At 41.9% G+C, this 13,282-nt stretch overlaps 1 protein-coding gene and 1 non-coding gene across 2 annotated transcripts in view; both read left to right on the forward strand.

Annotated features, from left to right (window-relative positions):
• Window positions 1-200: 200 nt before the first annotated feature.
• On the forward strand, window positions 201-272 carry trnaa-ugc (transfer RNA alanine (anticodon UGC)). Its single transcript has one exon. It is a non-coding gene; the product is annotated as a tRNA-Ala (tRNA).
• A 147-nt stretch (window positions 273-419) lies between these two features.
• Window positions 420-13,282, forward strand: part of dtx4a (deltex 4, E3 ubiquitin ligase a) — a 42,856-nt gene continuing 29,993 nt past the window's right edge. Inside the window, exons 1-2 of the mRNA XM_061913835.1 lie at window positions 420-840; window positions 10,919-11,960. Of these exons, the coding sequence (XP_061769819.1) occupies window positions 630-840; window positions 10,919-11,960 (1,253 nt within the window). The 5' untranslated portion in view covers window positions 420-629. The remainder of the gene's footprint in view (window positions 841-10,918; window positions 11,961-13,282) is intronic.

The following is a 13,282-nucleotide window of genomic DNA, read 5'->3' on the forward strand; positions in this document are numbered from 1 at the left end:
GCTTTTTACCACATAATGACGTAACTATAGGCATGTCAAAAATATCTGTTAAATCACAAAAGCGTGTTTGTTCTAGTTTTTGGTTTGAAAAATCTACTTTTCAACAAGTGTCAAACAGCACCTTTAAAAAAAGCTTTATAATTGTTGTATTGACATTGTACTTTCCTCATGTATGCAATGATGAGAAAGCATGGGCTTATGGGGATGTAGCTCAGTGGTAGAGCGCATGCTTTGCATGTATGAGGTCCCGGCTTCAATCCCTGGCATCTCCAATTACTGATGTTATAATGCATTTAATGCAAGCAATAAGTCAAGTTTTCTGAGAGTTTTAAGTCACATACGTTTATGAGAGCATATTTTTGATTGGCTAGAACAAGGAAGGGTTTTGATTGGCTATTTTCGTAGGCAAAAAAACCCCCCAAAAGACCGGAACTACAAACATGGAAGATTTGCCTCCAAGTATGTTAATAACAACATGATTGCAAGATGGATGCAGCACAAGCAACTCTGTGCTTTCTGAAATTATAATAACCACTATTGTTAATACCAATCACCGCCATGTTGAAGGCTTTTGCATTGAGCGACGTTTTTTTTTGTTATTATCATGCCGCCGCCATCATTGCAGGAGGATGTTACTAGCCTCCGCCGTGGTCGTCTGGGAATGGCTGAACGAGCACGGCCGCTGGCGGCCATACAGCCCGGCCGTGTGTCACCACATCGAGGCGGTCATCCGGAGCGACCCTCGGTGTGCTAGTGTGGTCGTCCTCGGCCAAGTGGACTCTCGACTCTCGCCCTACATTATCGATTTGCAGTCCATGCACCAGTTCCGCCAAGACACAGGTAAAAAGACACCGCGGTGTTGTTAATATTGCTCAGCATTTTTTGAAAGGGGCTGTAAAAAACAAATGACGTCGTTTTGTGCAGTCGTTTTCATTGCAAGTCAGTGTCATTACATGCACAGTCACAATAGATGCACACTTAGTGCACTGAACACGCCCCTGTTTGGAATTACTAGTCAGGTTTTGCTCATGCAAAATCTCAATCCTCCCTAAAAACTGTTGTTTTACCTCTTAAAATTTTGCATCAATGGACAGGTTTGTTTGACCTATACAAACCATGATTGTTTCTATAGGCAGCAACCAAAGATGCAAGACAATACACTCCAATTATTTATGAATTATTTTAAATGTATAGATATTAATTTTTTATTTTCATTTTTTTTGCAGGAGAGCTTAAAATGTATTAAATAATAATAGGTTGCATTAAAATATAAAATCGTGTCCAAAATCCGGCCCGCGGCAAGTCCAAAGTTAAAAAAAAAAATTAAAATATAAAAGTTTTTTTTTTTTTACAAATCTGGCCTTTCTAATTTCATTTTCTACCGCTTGTTACACTTGGTGTCTCCTAGCCGCTCAGGCAAATCATATTGTCTATAAAAGCATTTTCCCATCGATAACGTGACGTCATCAGTAAGTGCGCGCTCTTTCAGTCAATTAGTGTGCGAGGAATGAGAATATATATATATATATATATATATATATATATATATATATATATATATATATATATATATATATATTAGGGGTGTGGGAAAAAATCGATTCGAATACGTTGTTGGATTCAGAATCAATTCTCATTTTGAAAAAAATTTATTTTTCTTTTTTCTTTTTCTTTTTTTTTTTTAAATATTTAAAAAAAATAAGTTTTATCAATCCAACAAACCACTACACAGCAATACTATAACAATGCAATCCAATTCCAAAACCAAACCTGACCCAGCAACACTCAGAACTGCAATAAACAGAGCAATTGAGAGGAGACACAAACACGACACAGAACAAACCAAAAGTAGTGAAAAAAAAAGAATATTATCAACAACAGTATCAATATTAGTTGTAATTTCAGCATAGCAGTGATTAAAATTCCCTCATTGAGATTATCATTAGACATTTATAAAAAAAAAAGAACAATCGTGTCACAGTGGCTTACACTTGTATCGCATCTCATAAGCTTGACAACACACTGTCCAATATTTTCACAAAGATAAAATAAGTCATATTTTTGGTTCGTTTAATAGTTACAACAAATTTACATTATCGCAATCAGTTGATAAAACATTGTCCTTTACAATTATAAAAGCGTTTTTTAAAACAAATTTACTACTCTGCTTGCATGTCTGCAGACTGTGGTAGATCCTGCTGAAATCCTATGTGTTGAATGAATACAGAATCATTATGATTTGGAAAAATATCGTTTTTGAATCGAGAATCAAATCGAATGGAATCGATATATTATCGAATCGTGACCCCAAGAATCGATATTGACACCCAAAGATTTGCAGTCTTAATATATATATATATATATATATATATATATATATATATATATCCATCCATCCATCCATCCATTTTCTACCGCTTATTCCCTTTTGGGGTCGCGGGGGGCGCTGGCGCCTATCTCAGCTACAATATATATATATATATATAGTTCCGGTTTAACATCACAGGCACAGCCATTCCAACCATCACAGAGAAGCCAGTCAAGAGCTTGGGCAAGGTTTTTGACAGCTCTCTGAGAGATACCACATCGATCCAGTCGACCTGCACTGAGTTGGATGGCTGGCTGAAATCCGTGGACAAGTCAGGCCTACCTGGAAAGTTCAAAGCCTGGGTCTACCAACATGGCATTCTTCCCAGGATCCTGTGGCTCCTCCTTGTCTATGCAGTCCCCATCTCAACAGTAGAGAGGAGGGTCAGTAGCCACCTCCGGAGATGGCTGGGATTACCAAAGAGCCTGAGCAGCCTCGCACTCTACAGGAACACCAACAAACTGCAACTGCCCTTCAAATCCTTGGAGAAAGAGTTCATGGTAGCAAGAGCCAGAGAAGTGGTTCAGCTCAGGGACTCACGAGATCCGAAGGTGGCTAAAGCAGGGATCCAAGTGAGGACTGGTAGGAAGTGGAGGGCTGAGGATGCAGTTCAAGAGGCAGAGGCAAGGCTGCGTCAAAGAAGCCTGGTGGGAGTGGTCACTCGAGGCAGAGCTGGGCTAGGCTCCTTTCCAATTCCCCAATTGAAAACCAGCGGGAAGGAAGGGCGCTGCCTTGTTCAGGAGGAGGTGAGAGCTGCAGTGGAGGAAATAAGAACTTGCAAGGCAGTGGGATTGAAGCAACAGGGAGCTTGGACAAGATGGGAGAATGCGGTTGAGAGGAAAGTGACCTGGGCCGAGCTGTGGAAAGCCGAGCCTCACCGCATTAAATTCCTCATCCAGGCAGTGTACGATGTGCTTCCAAGCCCATCAAACCTGCACACATGGGGCATAGCAGAGACACCAGCATGCCCATTGTGTTCCAAGCGAGGAACCCTGGAACACATCCTCAGCTGCTGCACCAGGGCACTTGGAGATGGACGGTACCGCTGGAGGCATGACCAAGTCCTTAAGACCTTTGCTGAAACCATCAGCGCAGGACTTGTGTGGGCGAAGCAGTTCCGACCCTCCAAGAAAACCATCGCCTTTGTCAGAGCTGGGGAGCAGCCAACCCCTGCCAGAAGAACTTCTGCGGGCATCCTAACCTCTGCAAGAGACTGGCAGCTGTTGGTGGACCTTGAACATCAGCTGAAGTTCCCCAGCCACATTGCAGTCACCACCCTGCGACCAGACATTGTCCTCGTGTCTGAGTCCACCAAGCAGGTTGTGCTGCTGGAGCTGACCGTCCCATGGGAAGACCGCCTGGAAGAAGCCTTTGAGAGGAAGCTCTCCAAGTACGCGGGACTGGTCAGTGACTGTCAGCAGGCTGGCTGGAGAGTGAGGTGTCTCCCAGTTGAGGTTGGATGCAGGGGTTTTGCAGCCCGCTCCTTGACCAGAGCCTTCAGAACATTGGGCATCGAGGGAGAGAGAAGGAGGAGAGCCATCCGCAGTACCACCGATGCGGCAGAGAGGGCCTCAAGATGGCTGTGACTCAAAAGGGGAGAGCCATGGAGTCATGGTAGCTAACTAGCCATCTAGACACAAGCTGGGGTCTGATCAGCCCCGGCTGGGTCACCTGGAGGAGGGTGTATGATGTTGAAAGACCCGAAACACCCGATGAGTCCAGGCACATCACTGAAGATGTGTCCAGAGGCATCAGTAGATGTATGTACACAGTATATATATATATATATATATATATATATATATATATATATATGTATATATATATATATATATATATATATATATATATATATATATATATATATATATATATATATATATATATATATCCATCCATCCATCCATTTTCTACCGCTTGTTCCCTTTTGGGGTCGCGGGGGGTGTATATATATATATATATATATATGTATATATATATATATATATATATATATGTAGATATATATATATGTATATGTATATGTATATGTGTGTGTGTTTGTATGAATACAGTTCGGCCCACGGCCAAATTGTTTTAAACCAATGGGACCCCTGTTATAATCCATTTTACTTGCCCAGTTGTCCTTGTAGGTGTGCTCCAAATGTGTCCGATGGCGAGAGCACTTCTCGTGCGCAGCCTCTCTTTAGGTCACCCCACAGTAGGACTGCAGCTATCGATCATTTTAGCAATTGAGTAATCAATCGATTAGTTTGTTCAATTAATCGAGTAATTGGATAAAACTGATTTTGTAGGTCAATGCTTAGTTTAGGGGAAACAGTTGGAATAGACAAAACATTTTCTGCTTGACGTAACAATTTATTATAACTTTTTTCCTAATAGATGCACACCATAAACATTGAATTTTCACTTTTAACATCTGTGCATTGATCAAAATAAATATAAAAAATGGAGACTACGCTATACTGTTCGCCACCAGACAGATCGCAGCCCCCCCGAAACTACGTCTACCTATTAAAAGTTCCCGGCGCTCCATGCGATCCTGATTTTATCCATTTTTATTAGTTAAAGTCATTAAAAGATTCATCTAAGCAATGGAATATAAATCAAAGCTTTTTTTCTAATCAAATAAATCTATTAATTGTTGCAGCTCTCCCCCCACAGATTGGATGTTTTGCAGTAATCAGTCCAATATAAAAGTTCAAACTTACTAATGAGAGAGAAAACATAAACCAATCACAATTTGTAATTTTGTAGCTAGACGGACCAAAAAAGAAGATGTTTAATTTCTTCATATTTTCACTCTACTGGTCACTTGTTGCTAGGCAGGCTTTATAATGTTCAGCAATTACAAGAAAGAAGAGCATACAGTAAAACTGTAATTTCACTATAATGTAGGGATGGAATGGGATCAAAATCTCACAATACGATATTATCACAGTATTAAGGCCACAGTACTTCATTATTGTGGTATACTGTATGTCCCAAAGAAGACTTAAACATGCCATAGTGTGTCAAATAAAGTGGCAGTCAAGTTAAGGGTCAACACACTTGCTGTAATTAAACACAAACATGATGCTCGAATGTTCTAGTCATATTCATTGCAATAAACTAGGGCTGCGTGATATGGCCTTTTATTAATATCTCAATATTTCTAGGCCATGTCACAATACACAATATATATCTCGATATTTTGCCTTAGCCTTGAAAGAACACTTGATACATATAATCACAGCAGTATGATGATTATATGTCTACATTAAAACCTTCTTGTTCATATTCATTAATATATGCTTATTTTAAACTTTGATGCAGAGAGGGAAATCACAACTAAGTCAATTGACCAAAAGTGTATTTATTAAACAGTTATTAAGCAGTGGCACAAACAATTATGTCATTTCAAAAACAGTGCAAGATTGTCAGAGACATTGTAAAACAAGCTATTAGTGCATTTTTGTGCGCGATGTCACTAAAATGACATATCAAAACAAAATAAAAGTGCACTTTTTGTACAGAACGCCACTACAAAAGTTTTAAACATATAAAGTGCACTTTTGTGCATTTTGTTACACAAGATATTTAAATAGGTGTCAAATAAAAATGAGCTGCATAATAGAAAATCTCCTTTGCTATGTGGTAGGTTACTGCGGACGTTATTTCCTTCTGTTGTTGACTATTTTTTTCATACAGTGTTGATCTGGAAATAGTTGCATCGGCATTTTGTTGGTGTGGGACCGAACGGAGATGTTGACATGCAGAGTTTCAAGCACTCCTTATTCTCTAGCAGGTGACTTTTCAAATGATGCTACATTAGCAGTGGTGCTACTTTTTGTAGCAACGCTTTTGCCGCATAATTGTTCAACATATTCCCGCTTGAAGCCAAACCACCGCCAGACGATGGATCCCATGCTGTTTTTCTTGGGATTGAATTCTTGCTTCATTTGTTACCAGATTCGCACCTTCTTTCTCTCTTATTACCACCCGCACCCCACCGTTAGCATCACAGCTAGCGTTACCATGTCGCGTGTCGTGTGACGTTGCACACGTGACGTATGTAAGAAGGTGTGCTTGTTTTAAGTCTCTGTGAGAAAGAGACAAGAAAGAGTGGGAAACGCATGCAATGTAATGTCCGCAACTAAAAGCAACTGCGTGAGAACGTATACTCGAGTATCACGATATAGTAATTTTCTATATCGCACAGAGACAAACCCACGATATATCGTGTATATTGTTGTGCTTGTAGCGTGAAAGCAAGACGACTTAGCATTTTGTCCATGAGTTCAGAGGGCTTGCAATCGCCAAGCCCCTGCAACGAAAAAAGGCGGCGAGCTCGCTCTGCGTCGGTAAGTCCAAATGTCTGTAACAGGTGAGCCTTCAACGTGAGGTACTTGTTCCTCTCCGGTGGGTGCGTAAGGACGCTAGCCACTCTGGACGCCGTCGCGCTCCCGAAGGAGGACACGACATAATGGAACTTAATGTCGTCTTCGGTGATACCTCGCAGGGTGAACTGTGACTCGGCCTGGGCAAACCATACAGTCGCGGAAGATTCCCAGAACTCGGGCAGCTTCAGAGAAACTGCATTCGCAGTCATGGTCGAAAAAAAAATCCACTGAATTCGTTCAGTGAAGCGTCGGGGTCACCAGTGTTGTGCTTGTAGCGTGAAAGCAAGACAACTTTGAGTATCGTTGACATACAAAAACGTGTGCGTCCTTTATTCTTTTAGAACAAACCAGACTGAAACTTAAACACTCAAAATGGCGGGAACAACAAACCCCCACGTTTGGGAGAATCTCCTGACGGCCACTTAAAGGGGCCGCACCGAATTACCTGCAACGGAACAACCTTGTCATGTGCCTAATTGAACAGTACAGTGAAACAGAACAACATTGTCATGTGCACAATCGAACAGTACAGTGAATAATAACAATAAGCACTAGGTGTGGCGAATTATGTCCGTAAATCAACCGCTACAATATCGATATATCGCCCAGCCCTACAATAAACAAATATTTTATGTACAGAGAATAGTCTGTCGGTAACTGCTACCCATCGATTTCTGCTGCCCAACGTTATTGAGTGTTCGCGCGAATGCGCACAACCGCAAATATTTCAATTATTTGCCCCCAGCAAAATATTCATCGAAACAGCTGCCGCGTGTGCCTCGTGTACTCGTTAGCAGTGGTCTTAAAGAATATTTAGTTATGTGCATCTTCTGACCAGCAAGCATATAGACCTTTACAGTGTGAGGAAGTTCACATTGACGCAAGCAATGCTAGCTTACATTTTTGTTTTAATCACCGTTTTTATGCCACTGCTAGCTTTTTTCGAGGAAGCAGCGAAATTCGACAGAACCCTAGAACATCCATTGTTTCAAGCATGTATTTAAAAAAATATATACTGTATTTACAGTTTAGGTGTCTTTAAAGTAACAATGTCAACATCCAGTGTAACAAGTGTGAAACAATAATGTACAGTTTAGTGTCTTTCAAATTTTACTTTCTGACAAGCACTGTCCTCTGCAGTGGACATTTTTACATCAGTTTATAAGATGTTGTTTCTCAAAAAAGTTTACAAACAATTAAGGCTGGGCGATATATCGATACACCGCGGGTTTTGTCTCAGTCCGATATTGAAAATGACTATATTGTGATATTCCAGTATACGTTCTCACGCAGTTGCTTTTAGCTGCGGGCATTACACTGCAGGCTCTTCTTCACTCTTTCTTGTCTCTTATTCTCACAGACAGCAAGCGCTCCTTCTTACATATGTCACATACGTATTCGCCCTCGCGGAGCAGAGAGGTAGCGGCATGGGTAACGTTAGCTGTGATGCTAGCGGAGCCGTGCGAGTGGTATTATGAGAGAATCTGGTAACAAATGAAGGAAGAATTAATTCCCAAGAAAACCAGCAGGGGTCCATCGTCTGGCGGTGGTTTGGCTTCAAGTGGGAATATGTCAAACAGACAACCGTAAAATGTCAAGTGTGCGGCAAAAGCATTGCTAGAAAAAGTTGCATTACTGCTAATTTGCAGCATCATTTGAAAAGTCACCCGCTATAGAATGAAGAGTGCTTACTCCGCATGTCAACATCTCCCACACCATCAAAATGGCGAGGCAAACATTTCCAGATCAACACCGAATGAAAAATATAGTCATTAGCAAAAGGAAATTAAGTCCTCAGTAACCTACCACATAGCGATTTGATTTCTTATTATGCAGCTCATTTTTATTCGACAGTTATTGAAATATCTTGTGTGACATCATGCACTAAAGTGCACTTTATTTGTTTTAAACTATTGTTGTGGCGTTCTGTACAAAAAGTGCACTTTAATTTAGTGTTGTTTTGATATGTAATTTTAGTGACATCATGCACATAAGTGCACTAATTGCTTGTTTTAAAATGTCTCTGACAATCTTCCACTTTCTGTTTTGGAAATGACTTGAATGTTTATGCCACTGCTTAATAACTGTTTAATAAATACAGTTTTGGTCAATTGACTTAGTTGTGACTTCCTTCTCTGCATGAAAGTTTAAAATAAGCATATATTAATGTAGATTGAACAAGAGTGTTTTAATGTAGACACATAGAATCATCATACTGCTGTGATTATATGCATCAAGTGTTCATTCAAGGCTAAGGCAAAATATCGAGATATACATCGTCTATTGCGATATTGCCTTAAAATATCGAGATATTAAAAAAAGGCCATATTGCCCAGCCCTAGAAACAATTTAACTTTTAATCATGTAAATACCTGACGGTTTATGAGGGTGTGACTTGTCCAGGGTGTACGCTGCCTTCTGCCCAAGTTCAGATGAGATGGGCTCCCGCCCCCTTCGCGACATCAAGAGAGACAAGCGGTAGAAATTGGATGGATGATTTTAGAATTCATCAAGTAGCTTTCAATTTGCTCTTATTTCCCGTTAATGTCAAAAAAAATAATTCCTTTTATCTAGGAAATGTTCCAAGCCCCCCCACCTTGACGATCCTGTGCTGGGCAGAGTATTCTGAGAGAAGTAGTTCTTTTTCAGACCCGGCTGCCGCTAGAGCACCAGAGGAAAAAAATACACACCAAGTTTTTGTTTGACATAGTCTTGTCCCGATACAAATATTTTGGTACCGGTACCAAAATGTATTTCGATACTTTTCTAAATAAAGGGGACCACAAAAATGGCATTGTTGGCTTTATTTCAACAAAAAATCTTACAGTACATTAAATATATGTTTCTTATTGCAATTGTGTCCTTAAATTAAACAGTAAACTTACAAGTCAATTTGTCTTTTATCAGTAAGTAAGCAAACGAAGGCTCCTAATTTAGCTGCTGACATATGCAGTAACATATCGTGTCATTTTCCATCCTATTATTTTGTCAAAATTACTAAGGACAAGTGGTAAAAAATGAATTATTAATCAACTTGTTCATTTACTTTTAATATCTGGTTATTTTCTGTTTCACCATGTTCTATCTACACTTCTGTTAATATGTAATAATTACTTATTCTTCTGTTGTTTGAATGCTTTACATTAGTTTTGGATGATACCACAATTTTGGGTATCAATCCGATACCAAGTCGTTAGAGGATCATACATTGGTCATATTAAAAGTTTATATGCATAATACAAATTAAATAAAAAAAAAACGATTTTGTGATGCTAAAATATCAATGTAATCATAGTAGTATCGACTAGATACGCTCTTGTACTTGATATCATTAAATAAATAAATTAATAAATGATAAATGGGTTGTACTTGTATAGCGCTTTTCTACCTTCAAGGTACTCAAAGCGCTTTGACACTACTTCCACATTTACCCATACAAACACACATTCACACACTGATGGAGGGAGCTGCCATGCAAGGCGCTAACCAGCACCCATCAGGAGCAAGGGTGAAGTGTCTTGCTCAGGACACAACGGACGTGACGAGGTTGGTACTAGGTGGGGATTGAACCAGGGACCCTCAGGTTACAGTGGATGTTAGGTGTAGATCAACCCATGGCATTTGTTTACATTGTGATGCCGGTGAGCCTGCATGTTTAGCTATTCCTCGTCCTGCAAGGATGATACTTATAAAAAACATACTTTATTTGTCGCCATGGAGACGAGGATTAGTCATTTAGAAGAAGCTAAAACACTGCAGACACTTTTATCATTAGTTTTTAAGCCAAAATGCGTCCATTCTCCCTTTTCTGTCCACACGCTGCATCTGCTTGTAAGTACTCCGTGATTGTGCGCTGCCGAACATGCTCCTCTGCTCGTAAAACCAGCAATGGTGTTGCGGGGGTTGATTTTTAGAGGCGGTATAGTACCGAATATGATTCATTACTATTGCGGTACTATACTAGTACCAGTGTACCGTACAACCCTAGTTTGATACCATCACACGCAACATTTTGAAGACTTCGAAAACCGCAATACCACGGTGTTTACAATATCGTTACATCCTTTATGTTTTCTGTAGGCCAATGTAAATGTGGTATCTGCAAGCCATGCCCACTAGGCAGAGTTAGAAGGGCAGGACTTGTAATATAACTTCTGTTTTTCCTCAGGTACTCTCCGACCGGTACGACGCAGCTTCTATGACCCAACGTCGGCTCCCGGTCAGGGTTGGCTGTGGGAGTGGGAAAACGACGTGGGTAGCTGGACAGCGTACGACACAGAGGTGGGGATCGCGATCCAGGCGGCACGTGACCGCCACCAACCCTGGCTGGACCTGGCGCCGCTGGGTTTCTGCTACCTCATCGACTTCGGAAGCATGACCCAAATCAACGAACAGACGCAACGCTGCAGGCGGATCCAGCGCCGCTCCGATCTGGCATACCCATTAGTATCTGGGCCCCTACCAAAGTCGCACCACCCGTGGGGGTCTGTGCATCAGAGTGGAGGACCAGTGGGGGTGGATGTACCCGGAGGGAGCGTGGGCATCAGGATGGGCAGTGCGGGCACAGGGAACGGGAGCGCCTACCCCAGTGGGGCACTCCCTGCTTCAGCGATCACCTCTTTGGGGCCGCCCTGTGCCTGTCAGCAATGCATGCTTCTCTTGAGTGTTAAAGCGGGTACCGTGTCAAATGCTCAAACTCTAGGCCGGAGACCAGCCCCACAGACTAAACCGCCCAGTCCCAAACTTAGCAGCCATTTACCCTACTCCCTGACCCTCCCACGGTTGCCGTCCCTCTCGCGGTCCCCACACAGGACTTCTATGGTTGGAGCAACAGGTGGCCCCAGTGTAGTGGGTGGTATGGCGGGTGGTAGTGGTCTCGGAAGTCTTGGCATGGGCGGAGGATTTGCTCACTCTTTGTCCCTGTTGGGCTCAGCCACTGCTGCCATGTCCCTTAACTCCTATCGCCCCCCACCCCCGACTTTACCCCCTCCGCCGCTTCCGCCCTTGCCTCCGCCACCCTCCACCACCGCTGCCTCAGGCCAGCCTCTCATCTCCACCTGTACGCCTTCACCTTCCGCCCGCGTCTTAGGGCCATTGTCTTTATCATCCGGCTCCGCCCCTGTGCCACCTCGGTCCAGCTTGGCAGGTTTGAGTCGACCAGCATTACAGCGTATCGCCATGGCACAGTCCCGGGCCCTCATTGCGTCAGGGTGAGTAGACCTTTACCCTCCAGTATGACCCTATCTGTCATTAGCTAGCAAGCTAACAGGTGTTTTGTGACATGTTCATTTACTATTCACGGTGACACCCTGCATCATTCTCCATGAACCATTCTCCATGCTAACTTACAAATGTGTTTCCTTTTTAGTAGTTTGAACTTATTAAGTTTTGACAGTGCAAGATAGATGGAGAGAAAGTTGTCTATTTATGCAATATATATATATATATATTGCATGGTAAATGGGTTATACAGTTGGGCAAAAAAGTATTTAGTCAACCACCGATTGTGCAAGTTCTCCCACTTAAAAGGATGACAGAGGTCTGTAATTTTCATCATAGGTACACTTCAACTGTGAGAAACAGAATGTGAAAAAAAAAATCCAGGAATTCACATTGTAAGAATTTTGAATAATTTATTTGTAAAATATGGTGGAAAATAAGTATTTGGTCAACCATTCAAAGCTCTCACTGATGGAAGGAGGTTTTGGCTCAAAATCTCACGATATCGCCCCATTCATTCTTTCCTTAACACGGATCAATCGTCCTGTCCCTTTAGCAGAAAAACAGCCCCAAAGCATGATGTTTCCACCCCCATGCTTCACAGTGGTTATGGTGTTCTTGGGATGCAACTCAGTAATCTTCTTCCTCCAAACACGAGGAATTGAGTTTATACCAAAAAGTTATATTTTGGTTTCATCTGACCACATGACATTCTCCCATGTGCTCTCTGGCAAACTTCAGACGGGCCTGGACATGCACTGGCTTAAGCATGGGGACACGTCTGGCACTGCAGGATTCGATTCCCTGTCGGCCTAGTGTGTTACTGATGATAACCATTTTTACTTTGGTCCCAGCTCTCTGCAGGTCATTCACCAAGTCCCCCGTGTGGTTCTGGGATTTTTGCTCACTGTTCTCATGATCATTTTGACCCCACGGGATGAGATCTTGCGTGGAGGCCCAGATCGAGGGAGCTTATCAGTGGTCTTGTATGTCTTCCATTTTCTGATAATTGCTCCCACAGTTGATTTTTTCACACCAAGATGCTTGCCTATTGTAGATTCACTCTTCCCAGTCTGGTGCAGGTCTACAATTCTTTTCCTGGTTTCCTTCGACAGCTCTTTGGTGTTGGCCATAGTGGAGTTTGGAGTCTGACTGTTTGAGGCTGTGGACAGGTGTCTTTTATACAGATAACAAGTTCAAACAAGTGCCATTAATACAGGTAATGAGTGGAGGACAGAAGAGCTTGTTAAAGAAGAAGTTACAGGTCTGTGAGAGCCAGAGATCTTCCTTGTTTGAAGTGACCAAATACTTA

The sequence above is a fragment of the Nerophis ophidion genome, linkage group LG10 (genome assembly GCF_033978795.1).
Source record: "Nerophis ophidion isolate RoL-2023_Sa linkage group LG10, RoL_Noph_v1.0, whole genome shotgun sequence".
Classification (NCBI taxonomy): domain Eukaryota; kingdom Metazoa; phylum Chordata; class Actinopteri; order Syngnathiformes; family Syngnathidae; genus Nerophis; species Nerophis ophidion.